Source organism: Dunckerocampus dactyliophorus, chromosome 1 (genome assembly GCF_027744805.1).
Source record: "Dunckerocampus dactyliophorus isolate RoL2022-P2 chromosome 1, RoL_Ddac_1.1, whole genome shotgun sequence".
NCBI lineage: Eukaryota > Metazoa > Chordata > Actinopteri > Syngnathiformes > Syngnathidae > Dunckerocampus > Dunckerocampus dactyliophorus.
Genome location: NC_072819.1, coordinates 30666031 through 30691514, shown reverse-complemented (window position 1 = coordinate 30691514; position 25484 = coordinate 30666031). Strand labels below are relative to the sequence as shown.

Sequence of the window (25484 nt, the reverse complement as noted above, 5' to 3'; positions counted from 1 at the left end):
CAGGACCTAGTGACGCCCATGATCACGGTGTCAAATGATAACAGTTTGAAAAGCACTTTTAATTTTTCAGCAAAATGGAAAAAAAAACATATTAAACCATGCTTTTAAAAAACAAATGAGTCCAATTAAATATTGATACAAAAATAAATTTCAGATGGATAACGTAAATTTAGAGAAACTGAAAGAGAAGTATAGAAGGCAAGCTGCTTTTTCACAAGCTAAGTGGGTGACACACGTAGCACTAGAAGAAGAACAGGACATTTCTGAAGTAGCTGTTTTCTGTTCACATCACACACTGTTGAATATCAAGATGAAGTGAGGTGTCGCCATGATCCTCTGGCAGTATTTCTGATGACTCCACATCCCTGATTAATGTTGTGCTCACTCCCAAACCCTAACCCCCTGACATATGTATTGTTTTTTTTTAACATGTGGCATCAAAATTTGCAGAAAAAGCAGAAAAAAGGCACATGCCATCGAGTGGAACACTAGAAAGAAAAAGGTGAGAATGAGAAGAAGCAGGTACATGAGCTGTAATGGCACTGATGTGGTGGTGGTGGTCTTAGTGGGAAAGAAAAGTGGTGGGGGGATGGGTTGTACCATCTCAGGGTGCATGAGGCAGTCAGTTGATGTCCTTCAGGAAGAGCTCAGAGCTGGTAGAGAAGGGCAGTGTGTGTGTGTGTGTGCGTGTGTGTGTGCGTGTGTGTGTCCTGTCTACTGAGAGTGAAGGTGAGTGATATGGTGAGACATGTGCTGGTAACATTATCCTTGTCGTCATGATCAGGCTACAATCCATGGCAAGCAACTCCATTAACATCACTTATGCGCTAGTAACCCCCATACACACACACACGCACACGTACACACCCCAGTCAAGGGTGTTGTTTTTGACATCCACTGAACGTGTTGCACGTAAATTAAATGTGACAAACAGTGTTCTTCTGTTTTATGTATATACATATAAACATATATGTATACATGTATAGATCTTCTGTATTATATATCTATATACTGTGTGTGTGTGTATATATATATATATATGTATATATATATATATATATATATATATATATATATATATATATATATATATATATATATATATATATATATATATATATATATATATATATATATATATATATATAATTAAATTTAAATTCTGTCAACAAAGTGAAAAGTGTCTCAAAAAATCTAAAAGGTAACAAATGTGACAAAGGGCATAGCTGGAAGCCATTCTATATTATTGTTATTATTCTTTTTTTTTTTTGATTAGTAGTAGTAACATTTTTAAAATTCCTTATTTACAAAAAAACACAACAAAGCATGCCGGTAAAATAAAATCATATGGTACAATATTTATAGTTTCTCTCAAAAAGGTTGTTCTTTGTCAGCGATTGTGCCATTTACATCATAGCCTGCACTGTACATCCATATTTTTTTGTCTTTTTTGTTTGTTTGTTGTTCCTTCAAGTGTGTATGAATGAGTCCTCTTGAACGCTTATATCAGAGATGAGCGTGCTCCAGTTCGGATGGCGCGGCTTAGTCCTCCAGTGGTTCTCATTGGGAATGTATTTGGTTTCAGTGTGCAGCAGCCAAATTTACTCAGAGACCTCATATTGTAAACAGACCTGGTTTCATGGTACAGACAAAAGGGGGTCAAGGTACAGGCAGTGTTAAACACACCAAATGGCATTAGTGGTGCTCATCCGCTTAGAAATATAGGACCATCGACTCCAGTGTAGAAAAGGAATGGCAGGAACACCTAAGGAGGCAGCTGGATTGACAAAGCCTCACATTTCTTCATGGACAAAAAACACCCACAAAGCTTATTTTTACACCATAGCTGCATCAATGAGAGGCCTGCTGATGTTTCATCGTTAAGTGTTTGTGTTTAGCCTAACAAACTGGAAGCGTGTGATATATTTATGTGAAAACAGGGTCTGACAAGACCGCACAGAAGAGGTCACACAAGAGCACAATGACACAATGACAAAAATGGGACTTTTCAGCACTCCAACCAAAGCAGAAGTCTCCACCTCCCATGGCAGTCAGACATTGATTCTGTTATTAAGTACCACCCACAGACAAAATCCATTTATATTCTAGAAACCACAAGCCCTTTGGTGCATTTCCCTTTGCATTTACGCTAGGCACGACAAGGCTAGTCATCGGGATAACTGGCCGCTCACCCTGTCGTTTCAGATGCGCTGTGTCACTCTCGCTGATAAAAGCCTTTTCTGAGAATGATTGCATCACAAGGACATCAGAGAGAGACGGCTTCATTTCACTAAAGCTGGCAACTCAAAAATGTCCAAAAAGCACGACCTAACAACTCATTCGCTGGGAAGCACTGATGCATATCTTGTCAAGTGTACAAAAGTAATGAATCCCTAACCTACTGCATGTAACACATTTTCTTCCTCCGCAAGCCCAACGAAAAAGCATACTTGTGACTCGGCTACAACACGTCCCCTATTCATTATTTGCAGATGGACTAATATCATCAAGATAGTGACTGACAAATGAGAGTAAACAAAGAGATGTAAGCCGCAGATTTGGATGAGGATAACCCACGCTCCAAATCTGTGCATCCTCAACATGAGGATATTCTCAACTCTTCCACTTTGACATGCAGAGCAGAAAAAAAACTTTCAAGTTTAAGTATACGTAAGTGCTTACATCCTTCATTGGCCAGAATTATTATTGGAGAATCATTTTCCTCAATATTCTATCTATAATTACCCCAAATCTCTTAATTTCTCCAATGGATAGCCTCCAACCACACACCACACTGCAGTGTTGTGAGAATTAAGTGTCTTGTGGACGATGATTACTCATGCATGACTCCTGATCAAAACATGCCTTCATGCAAGTCATTTCTATGCATTGAACAAGCACAATAATTAGTATTTATCTGGAACTCGGTCTGAGCAAGTCTCCTTCAGTCCAAGTCAAAACAACGACTGAAAAGCCCTACCCACTCTGTCGGTCGGTCAGTGTGAACGCCAAAATGTCTTTTGTCAGAATAACAAAGAGGAAATGGAAACGATTGTGACATGGGCTCAATGTTGTTGTCTTTTTTTTTTTTTGCTGCTCAAATAATGTAAGGATGCAAGTCTACTCAGCACAAACAAACAAAAAAAAATTCTTTGTCTACGTTTCTGGGTTTCCCTAACCCCTCCCTCGCACTAGCTAAAACTTGCTTTTTTAATTTTCTTCTTAATAAAGATGGTACACTTTGTGTTCCAGGACCCTCCTTTAAGACTGATCAGACAGTTCTAGCAGGCTGGTCCGCTCCGGTCTCATGGAAGCTCTGCAGAGGAGCTTCACTCTTAGCGGTGGCAGGGACTTTGCTGTTCTCTGATCACTTAGCAGAGATCTGTGTGCCTTGGCAAACTGGTCCCCAACAGGAATGTGTGTGCCTGGCCAGCACACTGCTTGTTCACTCCTATCAACTTGGTCGCTATGCAGCAAAGTTCCACAGTAAACTGATTGTGTTTGGTTCAGCTGTCTCTGATGACATAAGAAACCACATTGCCTCAGCAGTATGAGTCTGTAAACATTTTTTTGTGTTTTTCTTGGGTTTTATTACTTGCAAATGATCACTGTTTCTATTTGTTGGGTTTGGGCTCAAGAGTCTCATCGCGATGTGTTTCATTGAATAGTAAGAGTTACTGAACCCTAACACTTGGATTCCCACTCGTCTTTTTGGTTTTTGTCCTTCTCTTTCTTGGCCCACTCCTCTTTGTTGTCATCCTGCTTCTCCTTATCGGGTTTGGTCACACTGTCGTAAGAGGGAAGCGAGGCTGTGGACGGCGTGCTCTCCTTCTTCTCTTGGTTGGTCCCACCGTTTTCCAGCTTATTGTTTGTAAAAGTATGACGCTTAAAGATGATGCCGCGCCTGATGAGGCAGGCGCGGTAGGCGTTCTGGATAATTCTGGCGGAGACGTCCTCCTGTTTGCGGCGGAGGGTGGTGGTGATGGGCTCGTATGACACCTTGGAAGGATTGGCTGCCACAAAGCGCTCCTCCATCTGCTGTCTCAGCATGTCCAACTCACCACTGTCACCCAGCACACGCTTTGTGAAGGCAAACAAGATGTCCAGGCAGTGAATGCGATCGCCGCTCACCATGGGCATGTCCATGGCGATAAGCTCTATTGTGTTCGGTTTCGGCACACGGAGCGGATGTTCCAGTGCGTCGGCAAAGTCAGACAGCTTGGCAAAAGTGATGAACTGGGAGGCTGTGGGGTCAAATTTCTCCCAGATCTCATAAAACGTCTCAAAGTCGTCCTCACTGAGCGGATCGGCACTTTCCTCTGTTGCCACGCTGAAGTTCTCCAGGATGATGGCGATGTACATGTTCACCACAATCAGGAAAGAAATTATGATATACATGACAAAGAAAAAGATTCCCACTGAGGGATTACCGCAGTTACCCTTCACAGAGGTGCCAGGGTTTTCAAAGTCTAGTTTGCAGTCTGGTGGGTAATTGAGGATGGGCAGAAGAAGGCCATCCCAGCCAGCCGACGTGGTGATCATAAACAGGATGATCATGCTGTTGCCAAAGGTCTCGAAGTTGTACAAGTCGTCGATGCCAGCTCCGTGTTTCACATAGCCAAAGTTGGACATGCCGAAGATGGAGAAGATGAACATGACCAGGAAAAGCAGGAGGCCGATGTTGAACAGGGCTGGCAGTGACATCATCAGAGCAAAGAGTAAAGTCCGGATGCCCTTAGCTCCTTTTATTAAACGAAGGATACGTCCGATACGAGCCAACCGGATCACCCTGAACAGAGTCGGCGATACAAAGTACTTCTCAATGAGGTCGGCCAAGAACATACCTGTGAGGGTGGATAAGAAACAAACACGTTCTTTCACAATATGACAGTGAACAACAAACAATACATACATGTTCTTTAGAATTAGCCCCTTTCCACCAATCAAAATTGCGAACACCTTCACATTTCAGCAAGCATTTTCAATACAATTTTTTAATTCCATTGTTTCATACCCCCAACACCGAGCTGTTTCTGATTTCCTACCCCTTACTTTTAACTGCACAGTAAACATCAGGGATCTATGGGGGATATCTGGCTTAGTCCCAGTGTCAAGCAACTTCGGGACGACCCAGTGACGCTCCCCCAGTATTTAAACTACACATATATTGTAGTGCGCCGCACGGTGGTTGAGTGAGCACCGTTGCATGATGGCCACAGAGTCAGGAGATGGGGAAGTTCGAATCTCCACTTGGTCATCTTTGTGTGGAGTTTGCATGTTCTCCCCGTGTGTGCGTGAGTTTTCTCCGGGTACTCCGGTTTCCTCCCACATTCCAAAAACATGCATGTTAGGTTAATTGGTGACTCTAAATTGTCCATAGGTATGAATGTGAGTGTGAGTGGTTGTTTGTCTACTATATGTGCCCTGCGACTGGCAGGCGACCAGTCCAGGGTGATTTTAGCGTTTTTTTAGTGGGTTTTTTAGCGTTTTTTTAGCGTAATTAACGCATACGCATCATGGCAAGCCACATCTCTCTGTTATGACGACAGACGGAGGCACAGTGTAGTGTCCTGGAAGTGTCACGAGTCTGACGGTTTTCTATAACTTTACTCTGAGCTGAACACATAAACAGCAGTGCAATTCCAACACCATACGTATGTATCTCCAGCTCACAAACATGTCTCTAGTCTGTTCATCCTTGGAATGACAGTTCCTCATTGTTACTGGACGACTGGGAGCTGCATTCATAGACACTCCAAACATCACAACAACATCTTTACTATGTGTGTATGTGTGGTTCAAATCAACAAAAAGACAAAGACAAACAAGTGATTATTCTTATCTCTCACAAACGTAACTCTTACAGCGGAAGTACAATTTGCTGCATTTATGTATGCTCGTAAATCCCAGAAAATTCATGTTCACTCAAAACAGTGTGTTTAAACGCAACCCGTCATTGCGCATAATAACACGGTTAAAGTGTGGTTCAAATTGTTCTGCTAATATTAAAGAGACTAGTACTGGGAAAATTTATTTTCAGAAGTGTTGTATCTTTTAGATTAATTAAAATTTTCTTTTCATTTGGAGCTACTATTATTTCATGTTTGGTCATTTATCTTTTAGTTCATAAAAAAAAGGTAAAAATGGGCATATTTCACACAGTTTCAAATGGTGATGAATCATGATTAATTAATTAACTGTGATTAATTTGATTTAAAAAAATTTATAATTTGACAGCCCTAGTAATTTTACTACCCACTGAAAATGACTCAATACATAGCCATTATTGTCTAAATAGCTAGCAACACAAGTGAGTAGCAAGATATTTGTGTCCTGCCTACTGTCGGGCACGGTGGTGGTCGCGACATGATCCGGAGCTGCAGGGGAGCTACAGTTCACTGAGGGAAACTTGAATTCTAACATGTACTGTGACATTCTGAAGCACAGTCCTCTCTCCCTTGGGAAACTGGGCCACATGATAAGAAGCCCAAACACACCTGGAAGATGACACGTGCCTTGCTGAGGAAGCTAAAAGTGAACTTGAACTAAATTGAGCCTCTGTAGCATCCAAAAGTGGAAAGAAAGAGCGCAAAGTGCCGAACTAGTGCTAGCTCTACGAGTGACATGTTATCATAGAGGAGTGGAAGAGAAGTCCAGTAACAACCTATGCAGCTCTGGTGAGTTCCATGCCCAAGGCAGTGCTAGATAACAATGGTGCTCACACTAAATATTGACACTTTAGTATTGTGTTAGTACACTATAGTATTATCCCTTGAGAAGATATAATAAAATGCTTGTTGAAATGTCTTCCCTTGCTCCAACTCACCAACAATGGACAGGATGACCACCACCACATCAAAGATATTCCAGCCGTTAGTAAAGTAATAGTGGCGAAGAGCGAAGAGCTTGAGCAAGAACTCTGTGGTGAAGACCACAATGAAGATGAAGTTGACCCAGTAGAGGACATTCTCTGTTTCATCCGACTGATCATCCGTTTCCACCATCATGGTGACCATGTTGAGGCAAATGAGGATCATGATGGAGATGTCGAAAACCTGCTGCGTGACAAAGTCAAACACCATCCCTTGGATCTTGTTCTGTGTGGAGAGAGAGGTCACAAAGATGGGTTTTTAGTTTGAAAGTCCCCCTCACAGCAGGAACATTGCACAGAAAACATACCTGTGGTCGAGGGATGGGTTTCTGAGGCTTTTTAGAGCCCAGTTTTTTCATGGCGTTGTAGTACTTTTTCTGTTCCTCCGTCATGAAGATATCCTGACCTCCAAAGTAAAGGGGAGAAAACATCATCATTTGGTGATAATCATATTCCAACGCTCAAATATAGAAATCTGTAGACTTGAAAGAGCCTTATCTTTTTCTTCTGCTGGTTGAAATTGTCGATGATGACACCGATAAAGAGGTTGAGGGTGAAGAAGGAACCAAATATGATGAAAACGACAAAGTAGATGTACATGTAGATGTTGACTTCATAGTCGGGCTGGTCTTCCACCTTGGAGAGACATGGGTTGAAATGTTGTACAATATAAAATAACACACTATTTTATTGTGATCGTACCTCTCTGGAATCCACAGCGGCATACATAATGTCCATCCAGCCTTTGAATGTGGCCTTTGAAAGACAGACATGATTAGACACAATCACTTTGAAAAACACAGTAACGGAAAGCAAAATAATATCCAAACTCAAACCAAGAGTGATGCAAGTCCAGTGGTACAGCTTGCGCATGGAAAGAAATATAAGGATGAAGAAAAGTGCATGGAGAATCACTGAATATACAACAATGTAAGTCAGCCTCCCCAGAAAATGAAGTGTGCCAGGAAATGAGAAAAGACACCAACTTAGAGTGAAGAGAAACGCAACATTAGAGGAAGAAGGACACTCACCACTTGCAGTAAGGCGAGGTAGCCGGCGCCCACGTTGTCAAAGTTAATTTTGACATTCTTCCACCTGACCTCAGTAAAGTTTTGGTGAATGAGGGCTTCACACTGGGTCTTATTGTTAACCACATCGACAGGAAAATATTCCTCAGAGGTCTCGTTGAAACAAAAGTAGTATTTTCCCGCAAACAGGTTGACCCCCATGATACTGAAAATCAGCCAAAAGATGAGGCAAACCAGCAACACGTTCATAATGGAAGGGATGGCACCCACCAAGGCGTTGACTACCACCTAGACCAGACCAGAGAAGACAGGATATGACAGTGTGAGGACCAGGAAACAAACATATATTATTTGATATATGAAAACCTTTGGCAGAACACTTCATACTCTTATGGCTTTACATTCTATTTAAAAATGTTTTTACTGGTACTTACAGGTACAGCAAATTGATTAATATTTAATCTAGCTGGGATGATCTTATCTGAATGTTATAATTAAATAGATGAGCTACGTAAGTCTTTCTCGTTGCCAATATGTACTACCCTGGTACTGTACTTATTATGTTTGTGTAATAATATCAGATATAAATCGTGACACAAGGTGAAAATACACTGTACTCTGCAGCCCTGATTCTCAGACAGCCAGTCAAAAATGATAACATTTAAATATTTGCTAAATAGCTGATGTCTGACTATTTTTTATTTTGTTTTGTTTTATTTTGAAATAAAAAGATTTTTGAAAACATTTTAATGGGCATTTTTTCCATGGTATGCTATATACAAACATGAATGAGCAATTATTTTATTTGATTGATTTTTTTATTTATTGATTGATTTTTACATTTTGTATTTCTTGATATTATGCTATGAAATACATTTTGCACATGTATTGGTGTTTGTTGTTTTTTTAAAGATGCTATACATTTGGTTATCTGTTTGGTTTAGCAAATAAATTGTGACTTTTTTTTTAAACTTTGAGCATGATTTTGTAGTTTAATAGTATTATTTTAGAATTTAGAATGTGTAGACATTGGAACAAACTGACCTGATTACACCGAATGATGAAATTTTATTATGTTGTTGTTGTTGAATTAACATTTTAATTGGTTGAATGTACATATATTCTTCAACATAATTGATACTTATTCCTGAAATGATTAAAACAAATTCTACACTCAAAATACAACCACAATTCCAAATATTTTAGGTAATAATGATAATGAATAATATATTTTGTTTGTTGAAATAAAATTCAGTTGATATTATTTGGGCTGAGCCACATGTTTGTACCACACACAAAACATGCCATACCAATATGAAGTGCCCCACCTTAGTCAATCTAATATTCTTAATGCTTCAAGGAAAACTGCACTTTTTGGGGGAATTTTGCCCATCATCCACAATTCTTATGTGACACATGAACACACCTGTCTTTCTTTTTGCAGTGCATTCTAAATATATAAAAACAGATAAAAGGAGACAGGTCATTACTGCACATAATGGGACACACCTATGCAGCCTACAAAGGCCGCTTTTAAAACACCTCCAAAAACCTCCGACAAGACTTTATGGTTTTATATACATGCTGTAACCATGTAGTAACAGGTACATTCATGATAACAGGAAATGCTTACATGATTTTGCCATATATTTGTCCTTTTAAGCATTATCCGAACTTCCTTCCTGGGCGCGTTGATTCCACATAGCAACATAGAAACAAACGCCTACACCTAGCGTTAACTTTTCCAAACTCCAAAACAAAAAGACACAGCAGCAGTAGCGGCAGCTCCGATATGTAGCGTTACCTTTTGGTAGCCGCCGGAGCGCGGCGCTGACGTGCTGCCGGAGAGTGTGTGGTGAAGCTAGTCGCTAGCTGGCTAGTAGCTAGCCGGTGTGGTGTGGCAAGGTATCAATACGCCAGTATTCCATTGGCATAACAATGTTAATATTAATAACAATGTCGCTGTAGCTCAGTTATTATGCGCATCACATTATATGTAAATGGAGCGTTGTTGGTGCTTTTTGGAGATTTTTTTCAGAAGGCTTTATAGGGGGAATAAGTGTTTTCCACAACGTGGATTCTTAGCGGCATCTTTTTAGCTGTTTTTATATCTTCAGAATGCACAGAAAGGAGAAGGACATATGCGTTCATGTCTCACATAAGGATTGTGGATGATGGGCAAAATTCCCCACAAAGTGCAGTTTTCCATTAATATTGCCAGTATAAATGTTGCTACATGAATTTAGCTACGTGAACCAACACTATTACAATAAAACAATTGTATTAAATGGTTACTATTAGCCAAATGTCTTTTTAGCAATCCAGTCTCAGTAGTAAGCTAACGTGCTGCACCGTTCACTACCAGTGTTATTAGGCAGGCCGACCAGCAGCTCTCAGGCAGACAGCTGAGCATGCATGTCTTTGTGGAGCCATATTCCCTCTCTTTTTATTGCCAGACACAGACAAGCTCTGGAGCAATATTCTCTCAGAATATATGCAAACTTAAAGTATGCACATTTAGTAGCAAACATACCATGTGGTATTTAAAGAATATTCCTGCTGATTATTGGCTGGGAATGCACACAAAGTTCCAATTGCACTTGCTGAGAGAATGGCTTACTTAACGACAATGAAATTGCTTTCCGATAGTCTGTGTTGAAATAAAGTAATAGACCATGCTGCACGGAAAGCATCGGGGAAGAGGGAAAATGGCTTTCCAAAATACATAATGTGCATTGGCAGTTAAATAACATGCGTGTTACATGGCGTTGTGCAATCTCAAGAACCGCTGAAATCAATAAATAAATTGAGAAATAAGTGGATAGAGAGATAGCGACTAAGAAGGTGATGCCAGAATCACTGCTGATGTGTTTAGTGAGTTATTAGGCTAAGGTATGTAAGCTAACACCCAGCTAAAGGTGACTTGATTGATCAACAAAAGAGGAGTGTGGGAGACGGTTTCATTCCTGTTTGATGCATTGCTCGAAAAACGAAAGGATTTCTGGCTACAAAGCAGCATTAGGAGAATGAGAGCGTAAAGGTTTGAAGCCAGAACAGCCCATAATAATCACTGCATGTTAAGCAGTGCAATGTGTTCAGTTGAAGCTGCACAACCTGAGTCTGAAGATGCAAGGTGGTTCAACATTTAAAGTTCTCCTCATTTTAACGCTCCATAATCTTTCATTCTGTTTCATCTCTCTATTCATCTACTTCTCGATTCATTTATTCATTGCTTTTTACATTTTTTGCAGTTCAAACAAAATGGTAACTTTATAGATGAACATAAACATTCTGATACAGCAGGATCATTTTTCTCTGTTTCCCTTTGGATTACTGGGCCATCCTCGCATCTCTTACCACATAGACACTCAATGTGATGTCATACCCCCAAAAATATCTTATTTATTCAATAACTGTAATAGGGGAACATCCATAAAGCCTATCCAGGGCCTTAAATGTCTGCTCATATGCAACGGCATCACATTTTAGTCACTGGATGTCTATTATGAATGAGACTTGATGATTGCACGCAGCTTCTACTGCTGGTTTTCCATGTTTTGGGAAATACGTAAGAGGAACTACAAGGGGAACTCAAAGTGAAGACTTAAACTGGGCCTGATGTTGCCTCCCAGTTTAACTTCCTGCGGGAATGGAAGGCAACTTGAAGCCAGGGCCTGCTGTATGCTGCGCTATATGGTGCCATGACATGACAGCAGCAATGCTTAGTGCGAAATGGCAGCCGAGCATATTTGCTAAACTTCTGCCTGCATTCCAACTGCTTGCTACCAAAACAGAATTGAGGGATTGTATAAGAAGATAGGTGGAAATAGATGAAACAGAGCAGTGGTACAGGCTGGCAGAAGTTTAACAAATACTCCCACAGCCAACACAACACTGTGAGGGTGTGCTTGTCTGTCTCAGTCCCTGATGCACAAAGATCCTGGACAAGCAGGAGAGGGTGTGCTAACCCTCCAGAAGTCCGGCCCGGCTGAAAGCGGGTCCAGGTGGAGTTAGTGGCGGTGGAGGGCAGGGAGGGTGTTATGCGGAGGAGTGGGAAGAGGGTGTAGGATTGGTGGAGTGGGTGCCGCACTGTGCAGCACATGTAGGCCTGAAAGGGGACTGATGTGAAGAGATGCTCAAACCAGACAAGGCAGTTCAAGCAGTGAGGGTTAAGAGAGCCAAGATAGGGAAGGAGATAGGAGAAGGGTGACAACAACCAGGCACAACCTATCACTACAGATCAGTTATACAGTACAGACACAACCGATGAGAGTGTGTGTGTGTTGTCACAACAAGCTGTAGGCTTGAGTTGAGTGTGTTCTCACAAGAATTTAGTAACAAATTGTCGATGTTAAATTAACATTTTGGCCATTTGTGGTGCCTTCTATGGGTTGTGCTCAAAATGCTTTTGGAAGATGTTAATAGGGCTAGGCAGTAGCACAGTGGTGTGAAAAAATGTTTGCCCCCTTCCAGATTTCTTTTTTTTTTGCATGTTTGTTACGCTTAAATGTTTTAGATGATCAAACAAATTTAAATATTAGTCAATGACAACACGACTGAACACAAAATGCAGTTTTTAAACGACACTTTTATGATTAACACTAGAACTACCAAACAAAACAAAAAAAAAAAAACACAACAAACAAAAAAAATCCAAACCTACATGGCCCTGTATGAAAAAGTGATTGCCCCCTCAACCTAACAAACCCTTCGCAGCAACAACTGCAGTCAAGCGTTTGCGATAACTTGCAATGAGTCTCTTACAGCTGTAGAGGAATTTTGGCCCACGCATCTTTGCAGAATTGTTGTAATTCAGCCACATTGGAGGGTTTTCCAGCATGAACCGCCTTTTTAAGCTCATGGCACAGCATCTCAATAGGATTCAGGTCAGGACTTTGAGAAGGCCACTCCAAAGTCTTTGTTTTGTTTTCTTTCAGCCATTCAGAGGTGGGCTTGCTTGTGTGTTTTGGATCATTGTTCTGTTGCAGAACCCAAGTTGGATTCAGCTTGAGGTCACGAACAGATGCACTGAAATTCCACTTTTTTGGTAGACAGCAGAATTCATGGTTCCATTTAACACAGCAAGTCTTCCAGGCCCTCAAGCAGCAAAACAGCCCCAGACCATCACACTACCACCACCATATTTTACTGTTGGTATGATGTTCTTTTTCTGAAATACGCCGTTACTTTTACGCCAGATGTAATGGGACACACACCTTCCAAAAAGTTCAACTTTTGTCTTGTCAGACCACAGAGTATTTTCCCAAAGGTCTTGAGGATCATCAAGATATTTTCTGGAAAAATTGAGACGAGCCTTAATGTTTTTTTTGTTCAGCAGTGGTTTCTGTGTGGAACTCTACCATGCAGGCTGTTTTTGCCCAGTGTCTTTCTTATGGTGGAGTCATGAACACTGATGTTGTTGCAGGGTCTTTTGTGACCTCTTGGATGACTCGTCGCTGCACTCTTGGGGTCATTTTGGTTGGCCGGCCCCTACTGGGAAGGTTCACCACTGTTCCACGTTTTTGCCATTTGTAGATAGTGGCTCTCACTGTGGTTCATTGGAGTCCCAAAGCTTTAGAAATGGCTTTTTAAACTTTTCCAGATTGATAGATCTCAATTAATGTCAGTTTTGTTGTGTTTTAACAGTGGGGGCAATCACTTTTTTTCACACAGGGCCGTGTAGGTTTGGATTTAGTTTCTCTCTTAATAATAATAAGTTTGATTTAAAAACTGCATTTTGTGTTCAGTTGTGTTGTCATTGACAAATATATATATTTTTTGATGATCTGAAGCGTGTGACAAACATGCAATAAATAAGAAATCATACCACCATACCATACCAATTTTCATACCACTGTAAATATGCGGTCATTCCTATATGATCATGATAGCAATAAATGTCAGGTCTATTACGGTGATCAGCTGTGGGAATATTTACTCAATCAAATGTGGCAGAAATGTCTGTGACGACAGCCAGTCAGAGACGACCTTTTCCTGCTCCACTTCCAATTGTAATTTGCTGGAGAAATAAATACAATGACCAAATGTGGAGCTTAACATGTAGGTGACGGCACCGAAATGGATGTCAGCCGTGACTTGGAGTTATCATCCGACAATGAGGCTATTGTTGAGAAGATCTTTACTAAACGTTGGTTGTGTGGCGGTGGTTTGGGTATCACCAAAGTGATGTGGAGCAAATCAAGCCAAAGTGCAAGGTAAGGCGACGGTTCTCTCAAAACCGGCAACACAACAAACCTGTTTAAAAATTTGAACCACCCAAGTAATTATACAGAAAGCGTGAAAATGTGAGCGGAGTCTGCACAACCTGCCACTGCTGCCAGCACAAGTAGCAGCAGTTCAGCTGGACCAAAGCAGCAATCAATAGTGTCATTATGATTTATTTCATATGTTAATAAAATTTCCAATTAATCTCTAGTTTCTTTAGTGTTAATACAGATACTTTAAAACTGGCAGGTTATAAACAACATTTTAAAAATCACAATAATAATTAAGATTGGACAATATGAAAAAATATATAGTTTTTTTACATGACTTTACATCACAACAACAAACTACAAATACTTTTTTGTGTGTCGCATATTTAAGCAAAGTTGAAAAATCATGTCAGTGACCCTTTAAACTATTTCAAATATCAAGGTATTCGATAAGCAACTTGAACTACATTACTTCAGTCAACAGGTATTTGTTCGCTTGGCTGTGATTGATTTCCTGCATGGTCTGACTTCTCATTGAATGAAATTAATGGACACTCTTACATGTTCATCATTATAGCATTGTGTGCTTGTGTAAAGATTTAAATTACTTTCACAACCCAAATTGCTAAACTTGTGTCTTAGCTGCACTGTGTGGGACGGTAACACCACTTGGACAAACTACATGGACCCTATAGACACAACTCCAGCATGAAAAAATGTAGGGGTATACAACTCTAAATCTGTATGATCAAATGTCAGTTGCGCATTACTTTTTTAAAAGAAGTCATATGAAATTCTGATGAGAACACGCTTTTGGCCAAATGTTTTACTGTCCCGTGGCTTCCTGGTTCCTTGCTGGTTGTTGTTGTCAACGCATTAAGGGATGGATGGAGGGAGGTTATGAGAGTAGAGGCATGTGTAGGGGAGGGAAAAGGAGGAGGGATTGTTGTCTTCATTGAAAGCAGTGCTTGATAATCAGGCGAAATGAGGAGCTAATTATTGATTTCAATGCTCTGTGAGATGGCATGTAGGTTTTTCACATTCACTAAGGCCAATCAAGTAAGTAGAGCTCATTAATGTGTTTGGCCATTTATGTGATGAGGCAGCTTTGTTAAAAGGTATTTTTCCTATGCCATTTAGTATGTTGATTTTCTTGGATGATTGGAGACATTCAATTGCAATGCATGTTGTCTAATGTTACTCCAGCTGCATCATGACTTGTTAGCTAACGGACAAAAAGGCATGGTACAGGATTGGTTTGGCTTTCCTGTTCGGGTTGTTAAGAGAAATCCCTCAATATTTTGTGGACTGTTTTTTGTTCTCTTTGAAAGTTTCAGATCAGTTCTAGCATGCTTTAAACTGTTGAATGGGCATGCGGAAGGATCAGCTGCTTAGCTTTGGATCTTACCCTCATCCCTTCAAAACGTGACAAGGCTCTGAGGGGTCTCAAGGCCCTTAGTGTCCTGAGTGATTTAATGGGCCCTAGATCGGAGTAGCCCAGCGCATTAGCTACAAGGCTGACTATAGACACCTACACAAAAACAGAGAAGCAAAAGAGGTTCCAAACTGTTAGAAGTGAGATTATTCACTAAGGAAGAGAAAGGGCCCTGGCATAGGCGAGGAGATTTGCTTGACATACACACATAAATCTATGCGTGTATATCCATGTATAATATTGCATTTATACATGTATATACACTAAGAGAGAAGGTCATTGTTTAGTATAGGTTTCATGTGTGTAAGATTTTTAGTAGCAGAAGGCCATACGGGTTGTTTGACAGTTAATTTGGGGCAGTTGCCAAGAAGTGAAAAGTCCTGTGTACCTGCAAAGAAACTTGTAGTTGAGAGAGAGAAAGAGAGAGGAGATAGAGACATAAGACTCAAATCGAGGGCAAATTAGGCAAGAGAAGAACGTGGCATGATTTAGTAAACGGTAAAGCGGAAGGGGGCTGGGAGAGCGGAGGAAGAGTTAGGGAGGGGAGGGCAGGAAGAAGACAGGTCACCCTGCAGGAGCTGACAAAAACCCAACAGACTTGAGAGCCTTACCCTTGCCCCTCTAACATTGTCTCTCCATGTCGTTCTTGGGCTGAGGCATAAAATCCCATACAATTTAAGACAGACAAACTAACGGAACCTAAGAGAAAGAATACAAGTAAACATGTACAAGTGTGTCACTTTGCCATTATCGTTTTGTCATCACATGTAGTTCAGTTGCAACACAGCAGTGGGAGAACAAAAACATCAACAAGAGCAACAAGAAACGGATGGACGTTTAGGGCACACTTGATATAATCATTAGCACTGGAGGGACGTAAAAACCTCACTGAATACAGTCCAGTTACACACAACAATAACAACACACAGCAAGAAACTGACGCAGTCCCTCTCATGTAAAGTGGCAGCCACCAAGAACACTTCTGGTGAGTTAAAACCACCCACAAAATGTACAATTGCAATGAGTAAAGGGCCGCGCTGTGGCCAAGTGGTTCAAATCTCTATTGGAACATCTTTCTGTGTGGAATTTGCATGTTCTCCCTGTGCGTGCATGGCTTTTCTCCAGGTATTCCGGCTTCCTCCCACATCCCAAAAATATGCATATTAGATTAATTGGAGACTCCAAATTGTCCATATGCGTGAATCTGAGTCTGAATGGTTGTTTGTATATATGTGCCTTGTGATAGACTGCTGACCAGTCTAGGGTGCACCCCGCATCTCGCCTGCAGTCAGCTGGGATAGATTCCAGCTCACCCGTGATCCAAGTGGTATAGAAAATGGATGGATGGATGCAATGAGCAAAATACAAAGCTATTTACAGCTAAAATGTGAATATATGGAGCTTTGCAGTAAAATCAATGTAAAATTAGATAAAGTGGCCTGAGTGATGGTTTGCTAACCACAGACCCCCTATAGTGCAAGGCTATATAGCTTGTCTAAGCTCAGTACATTTACAGCACTGCATCGTTAACAAAAGGAGGAAATGGATGACGTAGAGAGTGGTCAATAACAGTGCTAATGTTTCTTGAGGGCTGCTTGGTGAGTAATGCAGGAAAGACTTAACAAAATCACATCAAGTGTGTTGACGGCCATTAAGAAGCTAAAAAGCGGCTGGGACATTTTTCTAGTCGTGTACCTGGCTGCTCATGAATCAGGAATAAGGGAACGTAGTTCTCCTTATCTCTGTTGAGTGCAGTGTTCTGGGCGGATGCCTGAGCGAGAGGGGAGCAGCAGTTTCTTTCAGATGAGGAAAACGTCAACACACGTGAGCGCACCTCCAACCAGCCACTGACACCAACTGGTCAAATTCACCGCATGGAGTACACAACATCCAAAGCTTACCAGAGTCACGTAGGGGGATTGTAATAGGCAAAATCTTCATTTTGACTGAAGTTGTTAGAAACTCATTAAACAAGGTAAAACAATAGGAAAAAGAGTAGACAGCAGCTGTTAGGTAATGGACAAACACGGAGTCCATGTATCGTAAATCAATTCATAGTGGCTATAGAAGTGTCTCTGGGAGGGAAACAGGGAAAATAAAGATTTTGCCTTGATCTACACTAAAGTGTTTGGGGTAATTGTCACCTTCAGCCTGACCCCTTGGAGCGCACACATTTGGGGTGCCCGGCCTCTGGCCTCGTGCTGGGCCAGCTGTGTGGGCGTGGCCTCAGCGCCTCAGCGTCCTTCTGTAAGGCAAGGCCAATGACATCTGGGGCTGTGATCCCAGGATGACGACAGCACAAAGCAAACAGAAATAGAGCAAACAAAAACGAGGGGTGGGGGGGACACAACAAAACAATGACAAGAATCTGAGTGGAAAAACAAAGAATGAGTGAAGTATGACACTGGCTAGCCTCATGCTCACGCAATTCATATCTATTGTTGATCAACAATCTCTAACCTAAGCTATATCGTCATTCATTGGATTTTTAAGGTATATCTAGATTCAAACCAAATATTAAAGTAAAGTTGTTAGGTAATGCTTCTGCATCTTTCACGCCCTGATGTTCAAATGAACACAAAACAAGTTCTAATAGTTAAACTCAGGAAGACACAAAATAAATGGATAACATAGAAGATGCAATAAGAGCAGGGTAATGTGGAAAGGAGTCAAGCACATTCACACAGAGAATAACATTGGCTGGTTTAATGATGGTGCCCCGCCCCCCTTTCCGAGTCCAGGGCAATGGTTGCACCCCACAACACGGGACAGCAGAGGCACAGTCAGTCAGACCACAACACAATCACACAACCTTTTTTGCTTTTTTGAAGGGGGAGCGCTAGTGAAGACCAAACTTACCACCAGGTGCCTGTCACCCACCATCATTACATCTCAGCACAATTTCATCACATTCCTGAGGTTACACTTTCCAGAGGGAGTGAAGAGGGGATGGGGAAAGGGGAGAGAAGGTTCTTATGCTTGGTAACACACTGATTGATTGGGAAGATGCATCATCCCAAGTGCTTGGGAACACACCTACAGGGACGGAGTCTCCAATGGCAACAACCAGAATCAGTACAAATAAAAAAACTAATGTGTGAATGGTTTCTTCTAAATCTTTCTTCTAATATTCTTATGTGAGATTTGCACATACAAATGAGTGAAGAGTGCATGATCTGAGAGTGTATGTTGATGCTTGCTTTTTCCACAGAGGGTTTGTGTTGTCTTAGAGAAGCTTGTAATACTACTCGGCAGTGGTAACTTCTAGCCATTGATGGGAGTCCATTCACAGATTTGGGCTGAGGTGTTTGACACTGTGGAGAAGTATTTAGTTCAAGAAGAAGGACTGAAGTCAGAGAAATTCTTATTCTATTCAAATGCATTTGCAAAGTTTTGTATTTTATCATCAATGTGGAATAGATCTCTTTGCTATACTAAATCGTTCTCATGAATTAAATAATCTAATCTTACAAAGTGATCATATCATTTTGTATTGTTTATGTGCTTACGAATAGAGTGAAAAACATTCTCTTTTCTGGTCCTTCAAACTTGACACAAGACACGAGGAGCAGAGAAGTTCACATAGAAAAGGAACAAAGGCTCATATCAAAATGTCAAAAAAGAGCAGCAACAGCTTTACAAAGACACTTCTTTGAAACATCCCATAGCTCTGAGAAAGACTTGAATATGGCTGTAATCAATCAGCTCAATTCTTGATTGACTGATTGAGCACTTTCTTCTGGTCTTATTTCAAAATAACTATGTTCACATGCAGTCAATATTTGAGTTCAAGTCAATATTATGGTTTCTGAAACATTCGGAATAACCCGTTTACATGCGTAATGTGAAAAAAAAACAACAACAACAACAACAGCAGCAGCATGGCGGATAATGAACGCCTTTGTTTGCACTTCGGTGCTCGTACTGACCCACCACCAGTACTTGACAATATTCTGTCTCACTTTCTTCATTAATGGAAGACGAGAACGTGAAGAAATAGGAAATGGAGCCGGAGCCATGCCATCCATATCCATACTACATCCACCAGAGCCTCCCGGACACTTTTGAAGATGCTTTCTTACAAACCCTGCTTTGCGTAACGTCTCGCTCACCTTCTGATACATTTCGCTATGGCGGTACTTCCATAAAAGATACAATGTTCCTGACTTTCACCACACTAATGAGGTGACTTGTTTCCTCCTCGCTCCAAACTTGTGGGATTTTGCGTGTCGCCATGTTTACAAGTAGTTCCTGCCAAAGAAACAAGATTCCTTTCAAATAGAACATGCGTAGAACATGAATTAATGTTCCTTTCAATCGGGATGGGCATATTCCGTTTTTTCAAAAGGGTTATTGGTGTTTACATGGCTGTGCGCAACCGAGTTATTTCTAATATTCCGTTTATGACAGGGTTTCTTTGACTGCATGTAAACATACTTAATGTTGCATCAAGCATTTCATTTCACCTTGCAAGGCAACAGACTATGCAATGATAATTTTGCCACCATTACAAGCAAGAGCATTGTTGCACATATTGAAGCCTCTCGGAGGGGCAAACCAGGTATATCAACAGGGATTGGGAAGTAAAAGGCATGTGTCCACTTAATGGACTGTGGACAGACTGCAGGATTGTCTTTTTAAACACAGTCCTTATACCATATAAAAGCCATGCCTTTATACATATAAACAGTACCTAATACGTCAAAATCTAACCTAATTTATGGTACGGGTAACTACTGGAGTAGGAAGCGAAACACATTGGATTATATATCAATATTTTAAAAATAGCTTGCTGTTATGCTGTTATACTACATATATCACAGTAACTAACTGTTGCAATGCAGTGTTGACTAGGGTGTGGCTGAAGGCCAACTAAAAGCTCTAATTTAGACAAGAGATGGACTTACATCCACAATGAAGAAGTCCAACCAACACCAAGCGTTGGTGAAGTACTTGACAAAGCCATATGCCACCCATTTCAGCAACATCTCCAGGATAAAGATGTAGGTGAAAACCCTGTCTGCATACTCCAGAATGATCCGGATGGTTTTCCTTTGCTCAATGTACACGTCCTCAAAGGCCTTTGGGAGAAACAGGACACATGCATCACCGGCAGAAAGACACCTTAATGATTTACAATCCTGCTAATCAACTGAAATCACAACAGTGATTCACAGGGGAAATAAATCAGTATTTTAAAGAACTACAGCTAATCCACATATGCAAAAATCTTTACTGTTATTTAAATAGCATTTGACGTGCTCTGGGACAAGCCTCGCATCCCATCTGATAATCATAAATGTTACAGTGCATTAATTAAGGGCACCTCCCCAGCAGGAAGATAGCGACACCAGTCTTTTTTTGACACCTCACCGCCACACCACATTGTACATTTATCTTTGTTCTAACTTGATCACGAGACACCACTCACCAGGGCTCCACTGCTGAGGAGGATCATGAAGATGATGAGAGTCTCGAACCAGTTGTGCTCCACAATCAGGTAGCAAGTTTTCCTCAAGAACCACCAGCTCTTCCCCCATCCCAGGGTGATGTCAACATCACAACACTTGTACTTGGCAACACACGCTACACACAAGTGTACACAGGGGGAGATTAGGATTTAATTTTTGTGAAAAAAAAAAAAAAAATCAGTGATCAGCCATGTTAAAGCAGGATTCATTCCTGTACTAAGTTGCAGATTACAAGAGTTTCAGCGGGATGGTGCCATTTTCTTGCTTGATTGCGCGCCTCATACCTCAGCATGTGGTTTTAAATATGGCATGGATAAATAGGTCAAATTAATTAGACAGCTCAACTCCTGACTGCTTCTGGGAATGGGTAAAATACATAATAAAAAATCTACAGTACGGTAAAAGAAGGCAACTGTATGCTTATAAAATTACCAAGAAAAACATTGTCATAGTTGACAACAGTGATGTATCACATACTTCAATTTAAACCGTTAATGACCCATCTGTTGAACCGGCCTATGTTGAGATCTCAAGAACTGTGACTATATTACCAAGGTAATTCTTAAACCAAATCAGGAATTGTGAATGTAAGTGGAAGATGACCACGTGTTCACCTAAAAAAAAACTCTTCCATTCAGGGCTAACAGTATTCATGATGCACAAATATCTTGAGGGCATTTAGGGATCAGTGGTGAGAGAGAGTCAGGCAGAGATGATAAATAGCCACCATGCTTGAGTAACCCCTTATAATGAAACTGTCCTTCACCCAGCTGCCCTATCATTTTCATTCTGCCCAAGGGAGTCTCGGCGCTGTGGACCTGAGGTAATGTGTGCCATGGGAGCAGTGGTCTCACCATCTGTCCAACATGACTCTGGTTCCATGTATTCCTCCACCGTCTCCACCACCACCACCTCCTCCACATCTGGCTTGATGTCAATAGTGCTTCCCTCGGATGAGCTGGTGTCATCCAGCTGCAAAGACACAGATGTTTTAAGTGTGAAAAAACTGAAAAAAAAATGAAAGGTTTCCTAAACACATACATTTTATGAACAGTCTGTTAGAGAATGTAAACATTATTTGATCTCCAAGAGGAAAATACCCTCAAGCTCATCAAAAATCCATATTGAAATGAACACCATAACAACACTATTGAACACAAAACCACTCACAATAAGTACTGTATCTATTTCATTCACGTTGCCAGCTTGGCCACCAACTATCTTGTTGTTTGGTATTAATTCGTTACAAAAGGTCAGACGAAAACCAAAACGTCCAAAAAAAACGAGGCAATTTTTCCCATAGTAAATAATGTAAATCCAATTAATCTGTTCCATCTAGCCATCCATCCATTTTCTCCGCTTATCCGGGTCTGGGTCGTGGAGGCAGCAGTCTCAGTAGGAAGCCCAGACTTCCCGGTCCCCGGCCACCTCCTCCAGCTCCACCGGGAGGACACCAAGGCATTCCCAGACCAGCTGTGAGATATAATCCCTCCAGCATGTCCTAGGTCTGCCCCGGGGCCTTCTCCCGGCTGGGCATGCTCGGAACACCTCACCAGGGAGGCGTTTGGGCATCCAAAAATATTAACAAAAAATACACCTTCCGTACATCCTGTAGACATCATATTTAATTGTTTCTCACCTTCTTCATCAAAGTTTCTCAAACTTTCTCTGGCCCCATGGCGGGTTATTTAGCAGTCACACTCAATGAAACATGCATCAACAGTGAGTCGGCAACCCATGGGGCACTTTGTCCGGGCACTTAATTTCGTGATAAAGAATATATAATATAATACAGGGCAAACTGAGGCATACGAAAATCGAGGTTTGACCATACTTGAGTTATTGTATTTAAGATAGGATTCTCTGTCCAGTGAATTGAAAGCAATGTGTACAGCTCTACTTGAACTCTAACGGACTCTACTTTTCCTTTAGGAGAGTTATGTGACAAAAGTAAGACACGCCTATGAGGTTTGTTTGCGTTTGTGTAACGCTTCTACTTCTGAACTGCTGCACACAAAAGTATGAAAATTTGGCAAAACATGCACGCCTACTTTTCTGAGAAATACACACCACGGTGGCGCTGTTTTTAAACTCCAAAGTTTGGCCTCATAAGACAGATTGACTTGAAATTTCTCATACAGCTCTACAAAACATCTACCGTAACTTCAGGGTGTTCAGCTTATCAACAAATTTGATACACACCCTTAATGTACTGAGAAAAACGTGTCTGTGAAATTTGAACTTTGGTTGAAAAACATGGCTGCCATCAAGCAAACTGTCTTTGCAGGGGCACGGGCAAGACGTAGCAACTAATTGCCCTCAAGTCATTGACTGTATTACATGTATGCCAGCATGTCTTCTAAAGCATTTTGAGCACAACCCACAGGGGCCACCATAAATGAGTTGTTCTCATTTTTTTCACATGACTGCATGCTAACAGAGGGTGTCAAAAAGTACTTGAGTACATGTCAATGATGCATACCATATCAAACAGAAGTACGAACCTCTTTGCTGTTTTCATTGTCCGACTCGCTGCTGAAGTCCTCCGTATTAAGGTTCTCAAAATCAGACTCCCCAACAGCAATGGGCACGCAGACGGTCAGGTTTGGGTTGTGGATGAACGACATGTGATCCTCATCGATCATATACTTGCCCACGCTGCTGCCAATGCCACTGGTGGTCCCATTACCATTCTTTGCATAGTCCAGTTCTCGGTTGATGTCCACCCCAGTGTGGTTGGCAATACAGTTGAGCTTCTTGTCATACATGTCATCCAAAGGCTTCTGCTCATCCTCCATCGGCGGTTTCCTCAATAAACTGGCCACTAGCAGACGCATTTTGGCTTTTATCCACGCAATACCTTTCTTGATGCGCATGACAGAAATCTGCAAGTTGTTGAGCTCCCCGTCGTCGTCCGTTGCAGCCAAGTTGTCAGCACTGAATGAGCTCAGCAGCAAGGCAAGGAACAGGTTCAACACCTTTGGACATGGAGCAAAAGAAAAAGGTAAGCGACAGATCTGTCAGCATCTTCTGAAGCATCTCTCCAGTGACACTTACCACCAAGTTACCAATGACCATGACCATCATGAACACGATGAGGCACATGGCCTGGCCTGCCACCTCCATGCAGTCCCACATGGTCTCAATCCACTCGCCACACAGCACCCGGAAGACAATCAGGAAGGAATGGAAGAAGTCGTTCATGTGCCATCGTGGCAGCTCACAGTCGGCGTCAATCTTGCACACGCAGTCTTTGTAACTTTTGCCAAACAGTTGCATGCCCACCACGGCAAAGATGAAGACGATGATGGCCAACACGAGAGTCAAGTTCCCTAAGGCCCCCACTGAGTTACCGATGATCTTGATCAGCATGTTGAGAGTCGGCCATGATTTGGCCAGCTTAAACACTCTCAGCTGGAAAATGGCGTGAGGAAAGCAAATTAGTCTGGATATTTCAGCGGTACCAAAACATTGAGACATACAGCATATTTCCACAGGATGTTTCAATTAGGTTTTGCTAAAGGGAAGACCGAAAATGAGTGTTTACCAATCGGAACGACCGCAGCACAGACAGACCCTCGACATCAGCCAGAGCCAGCTCGACTAAACTCAGCGTCACGATGAAGCCATCAAAACAATTCCACGCTTCTTGGAAGTAGTAATAGGGATCCATAGCCACCAGCTTGAACATCATCTCCCCTGCAAAGATTCCAGTGAAGACCTGGAAGGAGTTAAGGTCAGAAAAAAACACACACAAATGTTATGTTCGACATAACTCTTCTCTGGGCGTGCAACGATATGAAACGATAGAGAGTTGTGATAGCTAGTCCATTTACTGAGCTTGGCCATTTGGCAAATATTCGTAACGTGGTGTCAGTAGCTTAATCTGGAAGGACTTGGCTTGGGCACTGCAAGGTTCAAGATCCACCGAATGATAATAAGTAACGTAGGACTTGGCTGCTGGAGAAATGCTATGGCACACTGCCAAGGTCACATCCCCCTTATTCTGACATCTCTCCTCAATGTGCAAACTAGAATTTCCCCCCAGGGATCAATAAAGCATAAAATGAAATATCAAATACAAATAGAACGCAGACATATAATTATGTGTAATTTTGAAAATGAGCCTTCAAAACTTGGACCCTTAATAAATGATATTCAGTGATCTGTTTTTGTAAGTTAACAGTATAGGTCTAAAAGGGTGTTTCTTAAGGTAACTCCTAGTAAACACTCAATAAAGGAGAAAAAAGAAAAATGTAACCATAATGTCGTAATACCATCATTTGTACTGGCTGATGAAGTAGCAGAAACAGTACCTCTGAGTAACTGGTTTTGCAAATGGAAAACTATCAATAGTGAGTAGAGCAATGTTGTAGAGTAGTAGCATGCAGTGCAAATAAAGCATGAGTGTTTGGGCTCATCTGCAGATTTTCAGTGAAGACCTTAAACTATCACATGTGAATT

At 41.3% G+C, this 25484-nt stretch overlaps 1 protein-coding gene across 4 annotated transcripts in view; it reads right to left on the bottom strand.

Moving 5' to 3' along the window:
- Positions 1-1379: 1379 nt before the first annotated feature.
- The window catches only part of scn8aa (sodium channel, voltage gated, type VIII, alpha subunit a), a 55690-nt gene continuing 31585 nt past the window's right edge, over positions 1380-25484 (bottom strand). For all 4 annotated transcript variants that reach the window (XM_054772646.1, XM_054774332.1, XM_054771838.1 and 1 more), the window contains exons 15-27: positions 24568-24741; positions 24078-24434; positions 23525-23998; positions 21875-21992; positions 20981-21135; positions 20457-20630; positions 15523-15645; positions 7903-8187; positions 7574-7627; positions 7370-7507; positions 7180-7284; positions 6827-7097; positions 1380-4844 (exon numbers count right to left, since the gene is read on the bottom strand). In XM_054772646.1, the coding sequence (XP_054628621.1) occupies positions 3685-4844; positions 6827-7097; positions 7180-7284; positions 7370-7507; positions 7574-7627; positions 7903-8187; positions 15523-15645; positions 20457-20630; positions 20981-21135; positions 21875-21992; positions 23525-23998; positions 24078-24434; positions 24568-24741 (3588 nt within the window). In that variant the 3' untranslated portion in view covers positions 1380-3684. The remainder of the gene's footprint in view (positions 4845-6826; positions 7098-7179; positions 7285-7369; positions 7508-7573; positions 7628-7902; positions 8188-15522; positions 15646-20456; positions 20631-20980; positions 21136-21874; positions 21993-23524; positions 23999-24077; positions 24435-24567; positions 24742-25484) is intronic.